Source organism: Dama dama, chromosome 4 (genome assembly GCF_033118175.1).
Source record: "Dama dama isolate Ldn47 chromosome 4, ASM3311817v1, whole genome shotgun sequence".
Lineage (NCBI taxonomy): Eukaryota > Metazoa > Chordata > Mammalia > Artiodactyla > Cervidae > Dama > Dama dama.
This window is the reverse complement of record NC_083684.1, coordinates 8,280,090-8,299,693: the sequence shown is the minus strand read 5'-3', so window position 1 is coordinate 8,299,693 and position 19,604 is coordinate 8,280,090. Positions and strand designations below refer to the sequence as shown.

At 49.6% G+C, this 19,604-nt stretch overlaps 1 protein-coding gene across 4 annotated transcripts in view; it reads left to right on the top strand.

Annotated features, from left to right (window-relative positions):
- The first annotated feature begins 984 nt into the window (after positions 1 to 984).
- PDPR (pyruvate dehydrogenase phosphatase regulatory subunit) overlaps positions 985 to 19,604 on the top strand; it is a 41,045-nt gene continuing 22,425 nt past the window's right edge. For 2 of the 4 annotated variants that reach the window (XR_009692079.1, XM_061137711.1), the window contains exons 1-5: positions 985 to 1,141; positions 13,626 to 13,908; positions 14,977 to 15,110; positions 18,677 to 18,758; positions 18,850 to 19,013. Coding sequence is in view for 3 of the 4 variants with exons in the window: in XM_061137711.1 (XP_060993694.1) it covers positions 13,685 to 13,908; positions 14,977 to 15,110; positions 18,677 to 18,758; positions 18,850 to 19,013 (604 nt within the window). In the remaining variant the exon portion in view is untranslated. Of the gene's footprint in view, positions 1,142 to 3,757; positions 6,645 to 13,235; positions 13,909 to 14,976; positions 15,111 to 18,676; positions 18,759 to 18,849; positions 19,014 to 19,604 lie in introns of those variants that run through there. The other 2 variants (XM_061137715.1, XM_061137718.1) reach the window with 2 other exon arrangements.

Genomic DNA, 19,604 nt, shown 5'->3' with positions numbered 1-19,604 from the left:
TTGCTACCCCATGAAGCGCAGCACGCCAGACCTCCCTGTTCATCACCAACTCCCAGAGTTTACTCAAACTCATGCCCATCGAGTCGGTGATGCCATCCAGCCATCTCATCCTCTGTTGCCCCCTTCTCCTCCTGCCCCCAATCCCTCCCAGCATCAGGGTCTTTTCCAATGAGTCAACTCTTCGCATGAGGTGGCCAAAGTATTGGAGTTTCAGCTTGAGCATCAGTTTTTCCAATGAACACCCTGGACTGATCTCCTTTAGGATGGACTGGTTGGATCTCCTTGCAGTCCAAGAGACTCTCAAGAGTCTTCTCCAACACCACAGTTCAAAAGCATCAATTTTTCGGCGCTCAGCTTTCTTCACAGTCCAATTCTCACATCCATACATGACCACTGGAAAAACCATAGCCTTGACCAGACGGACCTTTGTTGGCAAAGTAATGTCTCTGCTTTTTAATATGCTGTCTAGGTTGGTCATAAGTTTCCTTCCAAGGAGTAAGCGTCTTTTAATTTCATGGCTGCAGTCACCATGCGCAGTGATTTTTGGAGTCCAAAAAAATAAAGTCTGACATTGTTTCTACTGTTTACCCATCTATTTCCCATGAGGTGATGGGACCAGATGCCATGATCTTAGTTTTCTGAATGTTGAGCTTTAAGCCAACTTTTTCACTCTCCTCTTTCACTTTCATCAAGAGGCTTTTCAGTTCCTCTTCACTCTCTGCCATAAGGGTGGTGTCATCTGCATATCTGAGGTTATTGATATTTCTCCCGGCAATCTTGAGTCCTAAGGCGGCCCCTAAAATGCACGCCTTCACTTCACCTCCATCTTGCAGGATGCGGAGGCGGGTGCCCCGCTCCAGGGGCGGAGCCTCGCGAGACCGAAACAAGCCCACGTGTCAGGGGCGGAGCTCTGTCGCGGCGCGCGTGCGCGACTGAGCTCACGCGGCGGCGTACCCTTGCCCGGGACCGTAAAGCGCGGAAGGTCGCGTCTCCAGCGTCCCCGGAACCTCGCGCCCTTCGTCCCGCCCCCTCCCCGCCCCGCGACCCCCCTTCCGGCCCCAGGACCCCCGGGTCCTGCAGTGCCTGCTGCCCCGCCTCAGCCGAGGCGCAGCTGCGCGCGGAGTCCGCGGGGTCCCTTGAGGTAAAGGGAGGTTCTGGTGAGGACGCTGCTTCGGCCTGCCGTCCGCGCGGGCCTCGGCGGCCTGGGACCCCGCGCCCCCCGCTTTGCTCCCGCGGTTTGGCTCTTGGGGCTCCGGCCGGCCCTCGTCTCCCGTCGGCTCCGGCTGGCCCTGAGGAGCCGCGTCTCCGCGCTCCCCCGGCCTCTCTGCGGCTGTGACGCCTCGCAGAGCCGTGCCGAGGCCGGGACACCGGCTCTGCGGGCGGCCGCGGCCCCCCAAGGCCCAGCGCGGCCGGGTGACCTCTGTTCCGGCGCCCCTCGGCCGTGCACCGCCCCCCGCCGCGCGTCAGGCTCGTCCACCCGGGTCGCCTCTGCAGGTGGAGTCGTTTTCCCGCGTGGAGACGTGCGTCCGCTTGTGCTTGACCAGCTGGTCAGTTGCTGCAGAGTCGGCAGCGAGGTTGCCTGAGAACGTCCAGGCAGGGCAGGGAGCTCTCTTCTAACGTTTGACCCTTTGGGACTGATGTGCATGGCATTGAGGTTTGAGTGAGGCATCTTCAAGTCTGTTTTCCCCGTGCGTTGTGAGCGTGGGGTTGCGGCGCGAGGAGAGAGCCGGGCTAAAGGGGCGCTTTTCTAGGGCTAGGGGTTTGGATCAGGTTCTCAAACTTCGTATCACCTGGTGCACTTGTTGAAAGATGCAGCATCCTAGAACAGCAGGAACAGAATCTCCAGAGAGGGAGCACCTGAGTGTGTGTATGCATGTTTTAAAATAGTTGTCGGAGGTGGGCTTTATGCTGAGGGAGGTGTGCGAAATGGTGTGCTGATCCATTTAGCACACCATTAATGGACACTTCTCACCCAGGGTCCCTTGTGACCAGCAGCCAGTTGGTACAAGATGATGTGACCATGCAGAGGAACAACTCACAGGAGCTGGAGCTGTTTTCTTGTTCTTATCTGTGGAAGCAGATCTGAGCATAACCAGAGACAGTTTTGAGGTTGTTTAGCAGAAATTACACACATGATTGGTTTTCAACCAGATGTGTTTTACTTGTCCTTGACATTTTCCATTTCTTCTCTACTGATACCATCTCCTTTGCTCTCAGGCTTTATTTTGCTTTTGCTGCCAACCTACTGAAATAGACTCTGTTGCCTTCCTTACTTTCATTCTTTGCATCCACTGTAGGTCCTTCTTTTATTTGTTCTCACCACTTCACTGACTCTTGCAGGTCATGATGAGCACAAGGTCAAAAATCCTTTTCTTGGTTCTTATCACTCCAGTCTTTTAGTATTATTTCTTTCTTCTTGAAACTGAAATGTTATTATGTTTCTAATGCCATCTTTGCTAACCCTTGTGGTTCTGGCCTCCTTTACAGCTACCCTTTTTAAACTCATCTTAATTTAAAGGTAGCATGGAATAATGATTCAATGGCAGACTCTAGTGCTAAACTGACAGGCTTTCAAGTCAGGCTCTGCCGCTCATCAGTATCATAGGATCTTGGATCAGTCACTTCAGTTCTCTGTGTGGCCGTTTCCTCAGGTGAGCAGTAGAAATGGTAGCATCTCTTTCATAGATGAGGATTAAGTTAGCAGTATACATAAAGCAGTGTCTGGCACGTAATAATTATCTATGAGAATATTACCATTTTGGAAAAAAGTTACCTCATGTTATTTGGCTATAGCCTCACATCTGGGGCCCTAGGCTTGAGATCTGAGCCATCACTTAATTTTTTTCCCCATCTTCTTTGTTCTCTGTTCTCATTCATTTTGTCTCATTCAAGTAGTATTTCCAAGGTGCCTAGGGTGAATGCTGAGAAAAATGTTGTTTGAGTTATACCTGGTCCCTGCTCTCAGAGACTCCCATTATCACAGGGGACTAAAGGCTCCCACTTTCCGAGTGCATCTGAGGTGCCATGTGCCCAGTTTTTCCTGCCTGTCTGCTTTGGTCTTGCAGCAGCCACGTGCAGTAGAATTCCTAGCCCATGTTACAGATGAGCAGCCCAAAGCACGGAAATTTAATAACTTGCTCAACGTCATACAGTTGATGAGAGGTGGGGGAGATTATCAAACCCAGATCTGTCAGCTTCTAAAATCTTTATTCTCGGATGAGTTCCTGTTTTGCTTCTCTGTTCAGCAAACAGCCCGTTACAGAGTGTGGCTGGCTGTGAGCTGGGGGATGTGCAGGGTGTTTAGGAGAACATAGAGGAGTCACTTAACTTACTGTTGGGGGGAGGGTGGGGACAAATAAGATGTCACACAGGCCGAGCACTGAGGGGATTGTCCTTATTTGGGGGAGGGGTGGCAGGAACTGCCAGTTAGAAGGTACAGCTTGCACAGATGTTGGAGGTGGAAGAGAAAGTTCATGCTGGCATGCGTGCAGAATTACAGCAGCTTAGGTTTGATGAGAGTGTGAGAGGTGAGAGAAGAGAAATGAGACCAGAGATAGGTGAGCAGACACAGGAGGGTCTTGCATTTCCTCTTAAGGAAGGTTACTTTGAGGGCACCAGATAGTCATTGCAGGGTGTAAGCAGGGGCATGAAATAGGGTCTTCGTTTTAGAGCTGCGCTCAGGCCCCTGCGTAAAGCCTGGGGGGGGGGGGGTGGCGCATCCAGAGAATGGTGTCGCAAATCCGAGGTGGGGAGCCCCGTGGGGAACTTTCCGCAGGGAACTGAGCGAGAGGTGGTTGGTCTGTGCTCCGGACAGGGCAGTGCAGACAGAGAGGCGGTCCGTTGGAGGGAAGTGTAGGCTGTGGCGTTGTCAGTTAGGCCTGGATGGTGGCCTGGAGAGAGGAGGTGAGAGAAGGGGAGGCATGCGGGATGACGCCCAGGACTCTCCTGAGTGGGGTCCCCGGGGACAGAGGAAGTGGGGTGGAGTTGGAGATTGAGGAGGACGGCTTTACCTTTGAGATGTGCTCAGTCTGGTCAGTGGGAGTCCAAGTGGAAGTGGCCCTTCTTCAGCTGGACCTGCAGGCCTGAGCTCAGGGATGGGTTAGGCCATCAGTCATGGTAGGAAAGGGAGTCAGTGTAGTTAGGGGTGGATGGGGAGAGCGGTTGGCCTCAGGGAGCCCCGAGGGATGTCCGCACAGAGGGAAGGGCAGAGGAGAGGCTGGCGGGATGTGATCAGGGAGGAGGCTGCCCCAGCAAACAAGGGAAGCATGTGAGCAGGAGGGAGCCTTCAGGGGGCCAGTGAGGTGGCGCCCAAACTGTGCCCTGGGAAACAGTAGCCTTTGTGTTCCTGGTGAGAGTGGTGCAGTGGTCTAGTGGGGAAGAAGCCCCACCGGTTTGGTTCAGGAGTGAGTAGGATGGGGGGAGAAGTGAGAAACAAAGTATTAGCAATGCCTATGTAGTTTACTTATTGTGAAATAAAAAAAGGTTTGTGAAGTACATGTTAAGAGATTTTGCGTAAAAAGTTCCTTGACCAACCATGCCATCACCAAGGTCATAAAAGAAAGACTTAAGACACAGGCAATGGCAAACAAGTGGACATCAGGGCAGCTCATTGCTGCAAAAATAACATTCTGGGAAAATATCATCAACACTGATATTGTGAACTTTGAGTGGAGGGAAATCTTAATTTTCTTCTGTTTTTGAGTTTTTGCAGTGACCATCGTTTTATAATTTAGAATTTTAGAAATGAAACATAGCTAATTGAAGAGTGTTACGGAGCTTTGCTTTTTCACTTAAATCTCCTGGGTGGGGCGAGGGGTACTGGAACTCATTTAAATGTGGAGGAGAAGGAGGGAAATGTGAAGTTATGTGAAAGAGGAGAACAATTGATGGAGCTCGACTCAGAGGAAGGAGGCAGGAAGTGGGATCCGGCTTCTGTGAGGGATTACCTTTGACCCTGTGAAAGAAGGCAGAGATGGTTACAGATGCAAAGAGGTTTACAGGAGGGGTCTCAGGGAACAGGATGAGACAGGTTATCTGCTGTGATGAAGGAAGAGAGGACATGAGGTCAGAAGTTAGGAGAGGAGCAGAGTTACAGGTTCAGAAACTAGATGTAGACAGAGATGTGCCTGTGGGTTAACAGGAAGTAGCCTGGTGCTAGGTAGGGCTGCCTGCTAACTTACGCCACAGAGGAAGAGGGTCTTTGTCAAGGATGACTGAGTGGTAATGGTTCAGAAACAGGAGGACACCAACCGTACCTCTTGATGGTGAGGCCCGTGGGACAGGGCTGGCCACGTGACTGACAATGCCCTCAGGAGAGCTGCGTTTCCATTGAGACAGTGGGTGGACATCAGTGCCGGTGTCACCACCCAGGGTTCTTGGCCTCTTTAATCAATAGAAATTGAAAAGAGGCCAGACAAGAAATTCAGGCCAGACTTTATTGGGGTCCCTGCTACACCAAAAGGGCATGAAGACAGGTAATGGTTTTCCTTGCTCACTCCCCAAGGGGGTTGGTGGTCTGGGTCCATATATGTGGTAAGGGTAGAAGCGGGTCCAGACGCTGGGATTGAGGGGTGCTTTGCCCACCGTTTTGGTGGTGGTGTGTGCAGGGTCCATGTGCAGCACCCTGCTTTTGCTCCCCAACACCTGCTTTTGCTCTCCACTCTTCAGAAGTAGCAGTTGACTTCTTTGGGTCTTTTTCCTATCTTGTCCATAATTTACCCCAGCTTCACATGCATGGACTTATTTTTAGTCCTTTATAGTTTCTTTGTATTTTGTTGCTTAAGGAGACATTTGTTCAAGTTTAAGCAGTGTGGCAAAGGATCCCAGGTTCCAGCCTGTCTCATTCCCTTTGAGGAATTCTACACCCCTTACTCTTAAGGGGTAAGAGGCCTAAGGTCTCTTCTTCTGGAATTTCTTCCTGCTGGACAGGGGCTGCAGCCCCTAGCCTACCCTAGAGGTTAGAAGTCCCTCTCTGACTGCTCCAAAGACCTGTAGAGACCTGGGCCACCCTCTGCTGGAAGGGGTTGAGTTCTTGTGCTATCATGAGTCTTACTTGAAACTGTTGGAGCTTAGAAGACACAAACTTGTCCAGAAGGTAACAAACAAGGGCCAAAAAGAGAATAGTAGTAGCCTCTCAAGGGCCTAGGAAGGGAAGGAACCAGGTTAACCGTGGGAGGTCTAACTTAACTTTTGACCAGAGAGTGAAGGCGATATTGCCACCACTAAAACTGTGAAGCCAGTTGGCCTGGATGCATATTTCTTTAATGTTAACTTAAACCCATGTGATTGGATTGGTTAGTTTTCTGTGATTGTGGCTTTCAATCTGTCTGCCCTCTGATAGAGAAGGATAAGAGGCTTCACAAGGAAGCTTCCTAATGGGAGAGACTGACTGAGGGGGAAACTGGGTCTTGTTCTGATGGGCGGGGCCATGTTCAATAAATCTTTAATCCAGTTTTCTGTTGCTAGATGGAGCTGTGTTCCCTCCCTGCTGTTTACCTGGGCTGAACTATGGTGGAGGTAATAAAGATAATCTTCAAAAGAACCCCATGCATGTATTGCTGCACACAGTGTCCCCAACCCTGCAGCAGGCCAACACCAACCCACACCTCCACTGGAGACTCCTGGACAGTCACAGGCAACTCTGGGTCAGTCTCTTTTGGGGTCACTGCTCCTTTCTCCTGGGTCCTGGTGCACACAATGCAAAGAAATAGAGGAAAACAATAGAATGGGAAAGACTAGAGATCTCTTCGAGAAAATTAGAGATCCCAAGGGAACATTTCATGCAAAGATGGGCTCAATAAAGGACAGAAATGGTATGGACCTAACAGAAACAGAAGATATCAAGAAGAGGTGGCAAGAATACACAGAAGAACTGTACAAAAAAGATCTTCACAACCCAGATAATCACGATGGTATGATCACTCACCTAGAGCCAGACATCCTGGAATGTGAAGTCAAGTGAGCCTTAGGAAGCATCACTATGAACAAAGCTAGTAGAGGTGATGGAATTCCAGTTGAGCTATTTCGAATCCTAAAAGATGATACTGTGAAAGTGCTGCACTCAGTATGCCAGCAAATTTGGAAAACTCAGCAGTGGCCACAGGACTGGAAAAGGTCAGTTTTCATTCCAATGCCAAAGAATGCTCAAACTACCACACAATTGCACTCATCTCACATGCTAGCAAAGCAATGCTCAAAATTCTCCAAGCCAGGCTTCATCAGTACGTGAACAGTGAACTTCCAGATGTTCAAGCTGGTTTTAGAAAAGACAGAGGAACCAGAGATCAAATTGCCAACATCCGTTGGGACATTGAAAAAGCAAGAGAGTTCCAGAAAAACATCTGCGTTATTGATTACGCCATAGCCTTTGACTGTGTGGATCACAAGAAACTGTGGAAAATTCTGAAAGAGATGGGCATACCAGACCACCTGACCTGCCTCTTGAAAAATCTGTATGCAGGTCAGGAAACCACAGTTAGAACTGGACATGGAACAACAGACTGGTTCCAAATAGGAAAAGGAGTACGTCAAGGCTGTATTGTCACCCTGCTTATTTAACTTATATGCAGAGTACATCATGAGAAACTCTGGGCTGGAGGAAGTGCAAGCTGAAATCAAGATTGCTGGGAGAAATATCAATAACCTCAGATATGCAGATGATACCACCCTTATGGCAGAAAGTGAAGAAGAACTAAAGAGCCTCTTGATGAAAGTGAAAGAGGAGAGTGAAAAAATTGGCTTAAAGCTCAACATTCAGAAAACAAAGATCATGGCATCTGGTCCCATCACTTCATGGCAAATAGATGGGGAGACAGTGACAGATTTTGTTTTGGGGGACTCCAAAATCACTGCAGATGGTGACTACAGCCATGAAATTAAAAGACACTTACTCCTTGGGAGAAAAGTTATGACCAAACTAGACAGCATATTATAAAGCAGAGACATTGCTTTGCCAACAAAGGTCTGACTAGCCAAGGCTATGGTTTTTCCAGTGGTCATGTATGGATGTGAGAGTTGGACTATAAATAAAGCTGAGTGCCGAAGAATTGATGCTTTTGAACTGTGGTGTTGGAGAAGACTCTTGAGAGCCCCTTGGACTGCAAGGAGATCCAGTCAGTTCATCCTAAAGGAAGTCAGTCCTGAATATTCATTGGAAGGACTGATGTTGAAGCTGAAACTCCAATACTTTGGCTACCTGATGCAAAGAACTGACTCATTTGAAAAGACCCTGATGCTGGGAGAGATTGAAGGTGGGAGGAGAATGGGACAACAGAGGATGAGATGGTTGGATGGCATCACTGACTCGATGGGCATGAGTTGGTTTTTTTTTTTTTTTTTCCATTTATTAGTTGGAGGCTAATTACTTTGTAATATTGTAGTGGTTTTTGCTATACATTGACGTGAATCAGCCATGGATTTACATGTGTTCCCCATCCTGATCCCCGCTCCTGGGCATGAGTTTGAGTAAGCTCTGGGAGTTGGTGATGGACAGGGAGGCCTGGTGTGCTGCAGTGCATTGGATTGCAAAGAGTCAGACACAACTGAGTGACTGAACTGAACTGAACTTCCACCCATGCTATCACGTTCATTCAGGTGCAGCCAGAAGTATTAGTTATCTCGTAAATTCCACCTCCTTCTGCCAGCAGGTGATTGAGAACTAGACTGTTGTCAAGAACTACATTAGCTAAAGAAATGAGAGGGCTTGTCTGAACTGTTCCATCATATAAGCAAGCTGATGAGATTTCTCAGTGTGGCTTCATGATAGGTAAAACCTCCCCGTGAGACTGCTGGTCTGATGGCCAGCCCTGCCCCCACTGAGGTCATGCCCAGTGGGCTCTGGGTCCAGTGGTGAGCCGAAGTGGTCCTGTTACAGATGCAAACCCCACTCACCTTGTAGTCCCTACACTGTGCGCCCCTTTAAAGTGAGCTTTTTCATCGCTTCTCGGCCTTTTGGCTAAGATCAAGTGTAAAGTGAGCTTTTTCAGTCATTGATAGGCTGTAGCCTGGCTGGAAAAGCACAGGGCCTGGCCAGAGTTCCAAAACATATGATGGTTTGGGTGTCTGCAGAGGAGGGGATGCAGACCTGAATGTCCGTCGCACAGTTGTTAAGAGGACACATCCTTGAAGGACATAACTGTTGTTATAACTTAAGACAACAAGGGGACAGCAGACCATTATGTTGATAACGAAGCGGGTAAAGCGCGACAACATTTTGAACAAGATGTTCGCATATGATCCTGCTGAGGGCAGTAGCAAGAATGGCTAATAAGAATCTGAGCCACTGCATCATTTAACTTGTCTGTTGATGCTGCCTTTTTCTTTATATAATTGAATTTATTTATTGTTCATTGAAGAATAATTGGCTTTACAACATTGTGTTGGTTTCTGCCGAACATCAACATGATTCAGCCATGGTATACCTATGTCCCCTCCATCATTTGTTTATTTGACTGTGTTGCACTCTCAGCTGCAGCATAGGGGATCTTCAGATCTTCGCTGTCATGTAGGAACTTAGTTCCCCAACCAGGGATCAAACCATGCCTCCTGGATTGCAAGGTGAATTCTTAACCACTGGGCCACCAGGGAAGTCCCGATGCTGCCTGTGTTTTGAATAGGTATCTTAGCTCTTCCACTGGCTTTACAGGTGGTGGTTCTTCTGTTGTGACCTGTGGAGTTTCTAGAGGTAAAATCTTATTCTGGACAAATGTACCCAGCTAGATGTCCCTTGCTCTTTGACTGCAGTGGGAGTGGTTCAGATTACTTTATAGGGGCCTTGCTCCATATTGGCAGTAGTTGGTCTTCAGAGAAGCTTTTTTTTCAGGGTTTTTTTTGTAATTGGTATTTGTTTACTTTTGGCTGCAGTGGGTCGTGGTTGCATTGGGCGGGCTTTCTCTAGTTGTAGCTGGCAGAGGCTCTCTTGGTTTCGGTGCGTGAGCTCCTTTCTGCCATGGCTTCCCTTGTTGAGTACAGGCTCTAGGCACTCAGGCTCAGTGCTCGTGGCTTGTGGGCTTAGAGCGTGGGCTCAGTAGTGGCACACAGGCTTAGTTGCTCTGCAGCGTGTGAAATCTTCCCGGACCAGGGAGCCAACCTGTGTCCCCTGCATTAGCAGGCAGATTCTTTTTTTCTTTTTTTTTGCCCTTTTTATTCTATTAGTTTTGGCAGGTGGATTCTTAACCACTAGACCGCTAGGGAAGCCCTGGTCATTTTATTTTTTAAGTGATTACATTTTTTAAATTTTCTTTTTATTGGAGTATAGTTAAATTACAGTGCTGTGTTAGAGTCAGGTGTACAGAAGGTGGATCTGATATATAAATCTCCATTCCTCTTCAGATACTTTTCTCACATGGGTTACACAGAATATCGAGTAGAGTTTCCTTGCTAGCTTTATGTAACAGTGTGTGTGTGTGAACCGCAGTCTCCTGATTCATCCCTTCACCCCACAGTCCCCCGTTAGTGACCATGAATTTTGTTTCTAGATCTGTGAGTCTGTGTTTTGTAAAAAGTTCACTTGTGTGATTCTAATTTTCTTTTTTATTAGTTGTGTTTATTTTGGCTGTGCTGGGTCTTCACTGCTGTGCAGACTTTGCTCTGGTTGCCGTGAGCAGGGCCTGCTCTCTAGTTGGGTGCTCAGGATGCTCCTTTCGGTGGCCTCTCTTGTTACGGAGCTCATGTTCTAGGGCGCTTGGGTTCAGTACTTGGGGCGTGTGGGCTCAGGAGTTGCGGCTCCTGGGCTCTCGCACACAAGCTCAGTAGTTGTGGTGCCTGGGCTTAGTTGCTCTGAGGCATCAGGGATCTTCCTGGGTCTGGGATTGAACCCTTGTCTCCTGTATTAGTGGGCAGATTCTTTACCACTGAGCCTCCAGGGAAGCCCTGTCTCATTTTTAAAATTAAATTCTGCATGGAAGTGATATCGTATGCTATTTGTCTTTCTTTATCTATTTGTCTTACTTCACTTAGTATGATAATCTCTAGGTTCATCCATGTTTCTGCAAATGGCATTACTTTGTTCCTTTTAATGGCTGCGTAATATTCCATTGTACATGTACTACTGTACATGTACATTGTATATGTACTCTATGTACTACAGCATCTTTATCCATTCTTCTGCCAGTGGACATTTAGGTTGCTTCCATGTCTTGGTTGTTGTAGATAGTGCGCCAAGGAACACTGTAGTGCATGTATCTTTTTGAATTATAGTTTTCCCTGGATATATGTCCAGTAGTGGGATTGCTGGATTATATGGTAATTCTATATTTACTTTTTTTAAGGTACCTCCATATTGTTCTCCATAGTGGTTGTACCAATTAACATTCCCGCCAACAGTGTAAGCGGGTTCCCTTTTTATCCACACCCTCTCCAGCATTTGGTGTTGTAGGTTTTTTGATGATGGCCCTTCTGACCAATGAGAGGTGATACCTCACTATAGTTTTTATTTTAATTACTCTAGTGATTAGTGATGTTGAGCATCTTTTCATGTGTGTTTTGGGCGTCTGTCTGTCTGCTTTGGAGAAATGGTGAGGTTTTAAGGGAGATAAATGAAGGATTGGAACTGGAGAGAGAATGGGTCCTGTGGCAATGGGCTTCCAGCAGGACTGGCTGTGTGGACAACTTTCCATCTTGAGGCAGCGTTTGACAGGGACCTCAGGCGCGGTAGGACACCAGGTGGCCAGGATGGTTGGCCCCTGGCTGCCTGGGATTCCTCTTGGGACACGGTCTGTGCCTGCCTTGGTCACGGATCCGAGTCCCCTGACGGATGCGCGTCGATACCTTGGCCTTGGATGGTTGGGGCTGCCGGCGGCGCACAGGTGCTGGGGCCGTCATGGAGGAGGTGGGGGTTTGCTCACCACGTGCGGCCGTGATGTCTGCTCAGCGCCCTCTCTGCTCCTAAGGCTGCCTCTTGCTGTGCTTCTGCGACTGTGTGCTCTGCCAGCAGGTCTGTCTGCAGTTTCTTGAAGCTTGACGACTTCTCTGTTTTGCTGTTGCATTAATTCTGTTAAAACCCTGCCTTGGTCATATGCAGCCTGTGGTACTGGACCAAGTAGCAGAGTCTCCTTGGTCAGTTCCTGCCACTGCCCAGGGTTCATGGATGCTGCAGCCTCCACGCCGGGTCCCTGGTGTCAAAGTGGGTTCTAGGACTCGTTAATCAATAGACGCTCAGGCACGGCTTTACTGGGAGTCGGGCTGAGACATGAGAGCGCAAACCAGTGGCAGGTGCCCTTGGTGGCTCCTGCGGAGGAGAGCAGGCTGCTCCCTGGGCGGGCGAGGCTGGGGCGGTGGTGGAGGGTCCAGGGCCGGGCAGGTGGTCTGCCCACCCGCTCGGTGCTGGGCAAGGGGTCCAGTTCCCGCTTCTGCTCCGGGCACCCCGGCAGTCTCGGGCTTGGGCACCAGCTGCTCCGTGTTCCCCGCGCTGCCTGCCGGGTCTCCGGCTGTTGACTCTGTGGAACCTTCCACCCTGCTCACTCACACCCTCACAGCCTCCACCGTGTCTGATCCTTCTCACCTGGTTGTTTAACCCACAGACGGGGCCCTCAGCCTTATCTCTCCGTTTTTCCCATTTTAGCATCAGTTGTTGGCAAGTAAGTTCTGTCATCTCTGTTTCCCAAACGATCCAGTCGTTTCTCTGACTCCACTGCCGCATTCTCATCTGAGCCATCCTGGCGTCTCCTTGAGAACTGAGACAGTGTCCTGACTCACCTCTGCTTTCCCTGTCCTCCTGGGAGCCTTCCGTGCAGCCAGCCTCACCCTGGAGAAACAGGGCAGACCATGTCACCCCTGCGTCTTTTCCCTTGCACTGAGAGTAAACCCTGCTGTTCGCGGGGACCCCGGAGCCCCGCGTGGTTGGCCCCCCCCCCCCCTCCAGTGCAGCCTCCCGCGGGGACCCCGGAGCCCCGCGTGGTTGGCCCCCCCCTCCAGTGCGGCCTCCCGCGGGGACCCCGGAGCCCCGCGTGGTTGGCCCCCGCCCCTCCAGTGCGGCCTCCCGCGGGGACCCCGGAGCCCCGCGTGGTTGGCCCCCCCCTCCAGTGCAGCCTCCCGCGGGGACCCCGGAGCCCCGCGTGGTTGCCCCCCCCCTCCAGCGCGGCCTCCCGCGGGGACCCCGGAGCCCCGCGTGGTTGGCGCCCCCCTCCAGTGCAGCCTCCCGCGGGGACCCCGGAGCCCCGCGTGGTTGGCCCCCCCCCTCCAGCGCGGCCTCAGCTGGCCCCTCTCGCGTGCTGCGCGCACACTGTCCCCTCTTCTGCGCTGACCCCTCGAGCTGCGCCTCTCCAGGCCTCGCACGCGCTGCTGCTCTCCGACCTCACGCAGCTGGTTCTCTGTCATCGAGTCTCTTCAAACGTCCCCCCTCTGACCGCCGTGTTCTGAGTGTGCCCCCAGTGACCGTGCTGTTAGCTCTGTTCCTTATCTTGTTTGTACACTGGCTGCTGGTCTCTCTGTCTCAGAGGCAAGTTGTGTAAAGGCGGGGACCTCCTGGTTTGTCGTCACCGCTGTGTTACACCCAGCGGCGTGTCCGGAGCGCAGTAAGCCCTGAGACGTTTGCTGAGTGAGCAGTCACCGTTCGGGGTTTCCGCCTTTTCTCGTTCACGCCGTGCTCTGCGTACAGTGGAGTGACACCCTTGGCTCCCTCTCTCTAGTGTGAACCCCTGGATCTGCTGCGTGGCTGAGTGAGCGCGCGGCCCCCGGCTGACACGTGATGCTGCACCGGCTGCTGGCGGTGGTCCGAGGACCGGGGAGCCGCCGAGGATGGCGGAAGGGCTCCCCGGCCAGAGGCAGCGCGTCAGCGGCCGCGGCGCCCCCCGTGGCCCTGCCCGCCCAGGCGCAGGTGGTCGTCTGCGGCGGTGGAATCATGGGCACGTCCGTGGCCTATCACCTCTCCAAGATGGGGTGGAAGGATGTCGTCCTTCTGGAGCAGGGCAGGTAAGACTCCAGTTGGCCGTGGCTTGGGGCTCTGCTGCCCTGGGCTTCCCTCCTCCCTGTCATCTCAGTAGTGCTCACCCACCAGTAGCTAACCTAAATGTCACTAAGGAGCATGAGTAAATTACAGAAAAGGGAACTCTTCAGGACTTCATTTTGCGATGCCTAATTTTCCTGTTTTCTGGTTTTCAGAGATTGGGACGTAACAAGTAAATAAAGGATGTGTTTATTTCTGATTTAAAGTACATCTTACCATCTTGCTCTCTTTGCTGTATTAATTAAGCAGTAAATACTGTGACTTGGGTGCTTCTTCTGTGAGCTGAAATGAAATTGGCTATATTCTATTTCTGTTCCTATTCTTTGATTATTTTAGAAAGCTTTAGATTTACAGAGCAGTTGAAATGATAGTGCAGTTACCGTACACCTCACATCCAGGTTCATCTGTCATTAACATCTTCTGTAAGGATTAATGTTTCAGTTAATGAACCAGTATTGATACATTATTTTAAACTAAAGTTGATGCTTTATTTCCTCTAGTGTCCTTTCTCTGTTCCAGGCCTTTGTTCCCTGCCACAAATTGGACTTCATTCTAAATTCTGAATAGGTGACACATTTACATAGTTCAAAACTGAAAATGTGTAAGAGTACAAAGGGAAAAGTCTCCTGCTCCTTAATCTCTAACTATAAGTTTCCCTCACTGGAAGTGAGTTAAGTTCCTTAGGTACCATTCCAGATAATCCTCTCTGTATATAATCAAATAAGTGTTGGTAGGTGTATATGCGGGTATCTGGAGATTCATTTATTTTTTTCATACAAGTGACAGCATACCCTAAATAGTTTTCCTCACCTGGCTCTTCTCATTAGAGTTGCTCCATTAGGATTGGTCCATGAAAGTGTTTTTTTTTTTTTTAATGTTGTATATATAAGTGAAATTCCAAAATTTTAAATCATTCTTATGCTGAGACTGTGACGTTGGTTCCATCTCTGGCTGTTGCAGCAGTGGTGTAATGAGGAACCTTGAACTTGCTGTATTCACTGACATATGCGTCTCCCTAACAATCTGTCCTGCAGGCTGGCTGCTGGCTCTACGAGGTTCTGTGCTGGCATCCTAAGCACTGCCAGGCACTTGGCCATCGAGCAAAAGATGGCAGATTATTCAAACAAACTCTACCATCAGTTAGAGCAAGAAACGGGGATCCAAACAGGTAAGCAGGTAATCTAGACCTTTCCTCAGCTCTCTCTGGTGCTACACCAAGTTGGCCTGTTGATCTGGTAATTTAGCCTTGAGTTTCAGTCCGGGCTCTGCCACTTGTCCGGCTCTGACCTTGGGCAAGTCTCTGAGCTTGTTGCACTGTCTTCACTTCCCTTATCTGCAGATTGAGGGTCTTCACTCAGTACCCTAGCTCCTTTTCAAATTCTGTTATTCTTATGAAGTAAAAATCTTCCTGGGCCATTTCCGATATATTCCAGTCATCAAAGCATAGTAAGTGGCAACACTTGGTGCCTCAACTTTAGGTACTTGGTGGTTAAATCATAATTTGACCCACCCAAATATTGATACTTAATGGTATTTCTAACTATAGAGCACATACATGTGCTTCTCCTTACCTGTGTAGTTAGGGGAGTAAGGACACAGACCTAAGCCACTTACTGGAGTAAGTAGGAACTGTCCTAAGAGCAGCAGATGAATCTAAGACCGTGGTCCATATGGCAACAAGGCAGAAAGAAAGTCTAGTACTTTGTTGTAAGGTGACATGTTAGCAAGAAGCCCAGGGGCAGAGCTAGTTTCATTGCTGACGAAGCGGTTTGGTGACCACAGTACCAAAGGGGGTGGTGAGGCCCAGTGCTGACGACAGGACGGGGCCTGTGGAGGGATAATCTTGCTGACCTGTGTCATTCAAATCATGGATACATCGAGATTAATGCTGACAAAGGATGGTAGCTTCTATTTTTGCCAACTGAAGTATAACCTTATTTGTAAATTGTAACTTAAGACTGATTTTCTAGTAACTTAAACATGGTAGACATGGACCTAACTGTATTTCAGTCTTTTTTGGATGGATTTAATTTAATGACAAGGTCCTTGAATCAGGCGTTACCCAGGGTCTGGGTTGGAAGAGGGTCCACAACAAGCCCAGAGGGGGCACCGCTGACTCCTGGTCCCTTGGTTTAGTGGCTCGCGCTTTGCTGAGCCTGGCACTCCTCAGCTGCTAGAGTCCGCAGGGATTGGGGCTGCAGGCTTCTTTTCTGGAAAATAACCGAGTCTAGCCTTTGTTCTGGGTCACCGGCCAGAACCCCTTGTTGGGCCTGCTCTCTCCCTGGTGCCTGTGGGGCTGTGAGGAAGTCAGGCAACCTAGAGCAAGGGCACCCCCTCGGTCTGTGACCCGCGGTGCAGCCCACCAGTGCCGCAGTGAGACGACGGGGGGCTTCCCTGACAGAGGCATCTGTTGTCCGGCAGAGTGGGCGGGTGTGCACTCCCATGACCGCGGTCGTTCAGTGGACTGCTTTGAGACATTACATGACGTCTGTGCAGCCTAGTTTTTTTTTTTTTTTTTTTGGCCTAGGAGCATGCAGGATCTTAGTTTTCAAACCAGGGGTCAGACTTTCCCCCGTCACCCTGCAGTGGAAGTGCAGAAATTTAACAACCACTGGACCACCAGGGAAGTCCCAAAACCTAGATTTAATGGTACCATATAATAAGCTAATCTTCTGAAAATAATTAATTCACATGAGGTGTATGTTAACTGCTTTTAGCTCAGAGTTACTGGGTCACTTCAAGAGTCCTCATTATACAAAAATTAGTTTCTGCTGTGCTTCTTTTGTACCTGATAAAATTTTTGTCAGGTGACTGAATGTGATAATCTAAACGTTTTAATAGTCTTCTGAAAGTACTTCATGTATTATTTGACCTTATAATAAGGATGGATCATTCTTTTACAGTTAAAAAACCTAGATACAGGTAGATTAAGCCACTTTACCAAGTTGATAACCAATTAATTTTTTAAAATATTTTGTGGGTTATAAGGAACTTTTAGAAAGTTTTAAATATATGTAATAAATTATTATAATAAATGTGAATAATACAGGAATATATAAAGAAAAAGTCAACCTCCCCACTGAATTCCCACCAAAAGGTTACCACTCTGTGGTTTGTTCATGTGTACTTTTTTTAAAGCGAAATGAGATTGTATTAAGCATATCTGTACCTTGTTTTTTCCACTTAATATCTTGCACAAAAACATGCATGCACAAAATTGATGAAGTCCACACACAGGACTATTAAGTAGACGTAAAAAGGAGGAGGAAGATGTCTATGAATTGCTATGAAATGATCTCTGAGATACATTGTTAAATGAGAAAACCAAGATGGTAAAAGCTATATAAAATGTACTGCTTTTTTATAAGAACTAAGAAGAAACAAGAAAATATACATTTTTTTGCAAATAAATATAGAAATAAACCAGAAAGTACTGAGGTTGGCTGGTCTTCCCTGGAGGTTCTGCAGTAAAGAAACTGCTGACCACTGCAGGACACCAGAGTTCGATCCCTGGGTCAGGAAGATCCCCTGGAGAAGGAAATGGTAACCCACTCCAGTATTCTTGCTTGGCAAATCCCATGGACAGAGGAGATCCTGGAGGGCTATAGTCCATGGAGTCGAAAAGAGTCAGACACGACATAGCAGCACGACATAGCAACTGAGGCTGGTTACCTCCAGAGTAAGTGGGAAATAAGGTGCATGGTGGGGAAGTGGGGGGTAGTTGATACTTCTGTAGTTTGACTTTTAGAATGATTTGGACATTCTCAATACTCAAATATAAAAAAAAAAAAAAAAAAACATCAGAATGGGAGGGAACCAACAGTGAAATACTAGCAGAAATAACATAGTTGCATTTCAGATGAATAACAACTTTATAATGGGGGGAAAAGAACAAACTGGGAGACTTCTGACCATAGTATTTAACTCTACCTTTAGTCGAAGACAAACGGAAATGTGAACACACACTGATCCTGTACTTAGCAAGTTATTTTTCCAGGGGTATGAAAATTTTTGCTTTCTGTGTATCCTAGGACAGAGCAAAGGAATAAATATAATGAGGCTATGTCTAATACTTACAAAAACCAGGCTCTGAAATTATCATGACTGTATTTCCATTGTAAAAAGACAAGTGACTGATTCAAGCTTTTCATCATGAGAACTGATAAGACACTGCATCTGGGAGGATTGTCATTGACTCAGGTTTCGTAGTGGTCACATCCAGTACGTTGACTGCAGACACCAGGACTCGCCCGGGGCTAAGCTGGGCAACAACAAGGAGCTTCTGCAAGGCCAGCGGGGCCTGTGGGGTGGGAGGAGGCTGCCAGCCGGAGGCAAGGTGGAGCCGGGTGGTGACGACCCAGGCCCTCAGCTGGAAGGGGAGTGGGCTGGCCTGGACGCTGCTGCTCCTGAGATGAGAGGAGGGACCTCCGCCTTCTCTCCTGGCCCAAGACCCAGGGTCCAGGAGGTCAGATGAGCTGAGCATAGGTCACAGGCCTGCGGCTGCACTGAGAGCAACCATCTCCATGGGTCCGTGCCCACCAGGGACCGGCGGAGAAAGGGCCTGGTCACCTGAAGGGGTGAGGGAGGGACGGGTCACAGAGCCGTGAGCTGAGCCTGTCTGGGTGGTGGCAGTCCGGGACTCCTCGCGGGTCGTCCGCCTCACAGTCTGGTGGGCTCCCATGCGCCCCGGCAGGTGGCCCGGTCTGTCTGAGTTTGGGCTGCTTTCCCTTCCAGGTTATACTAGGACAGGCTCCATCTTTCTGGCCCAAACTCAGGACCGGCTCATCTCCCTGAAGCGCATCAGCTCGAGGCTGAAGTACGTATGAGGCTGAGCCCGTCCCGACTTCGTGTCAGCTGACCTCTGCGGAGGCCGGGGAATGTCATTGTGCCCCTGTGTTCTGTGCCAGTGTCATAGGCATCCCCTGCGAGATCGTCTCCCCCAGGAGAGTGGCCGAGCTGCACCCTCTGCTCAACGTGCACGACCTGGTGGGCGCCATGCACGTCCCCGAGGACGCGGTGGTGTCCTCCGCCGACGTGGCACTCGCCCTGGCCAGTGCCGCCTCCCAGAACGGTGAGTGGGCACGGGGCGAGGAAGACGGGCGTCAGGAGAGCGCTGCCAGCGGCAGGGCACCAGCCAGTTTCTGCGGCGGAACTGCGGCTGGCGGCTCTGAGTTTTTGTCTCGGCGCAGTACCTGTGAACACAGTTTCCCTCGGGGCCACGTTTTTCTTGTTAGGTGTCCTAGGCACTGCCTTTAGTCCTGCTTAGAGCGTTTTAGGTGTTAAGGGCCTTTTTCCCTCCACAGGACTCGAGAAGCTCCAAGGCTGGCACACGCCTTGGGGATTCAGTGCACAGCGGGGGTCACGTCCCGGGGTTGGAATGAACAGGGGAAGGCTGATCCGTGGTGTTGTCCGCTCTGGATGAACTGGGTCGTGGTGTGGGTCAATGAGGATTGAGGAGGCCCTGTGGTGCTGTTTCTCTCCTGCCCCTTTTATGATTCCTGGACTTTTGTTTGGCTGTGCCATGCCTCTTGTGGGACTTCAGTTCCCAGCCAGCAATGGAACCCAGGCCCCCTGCATGGAAACATGGACCTGAACCACTGGGCCACCAGGGAAGTCCCATGATCCCTGGAATTCGATTATGACTTCAGTTGGCTGGTATTTT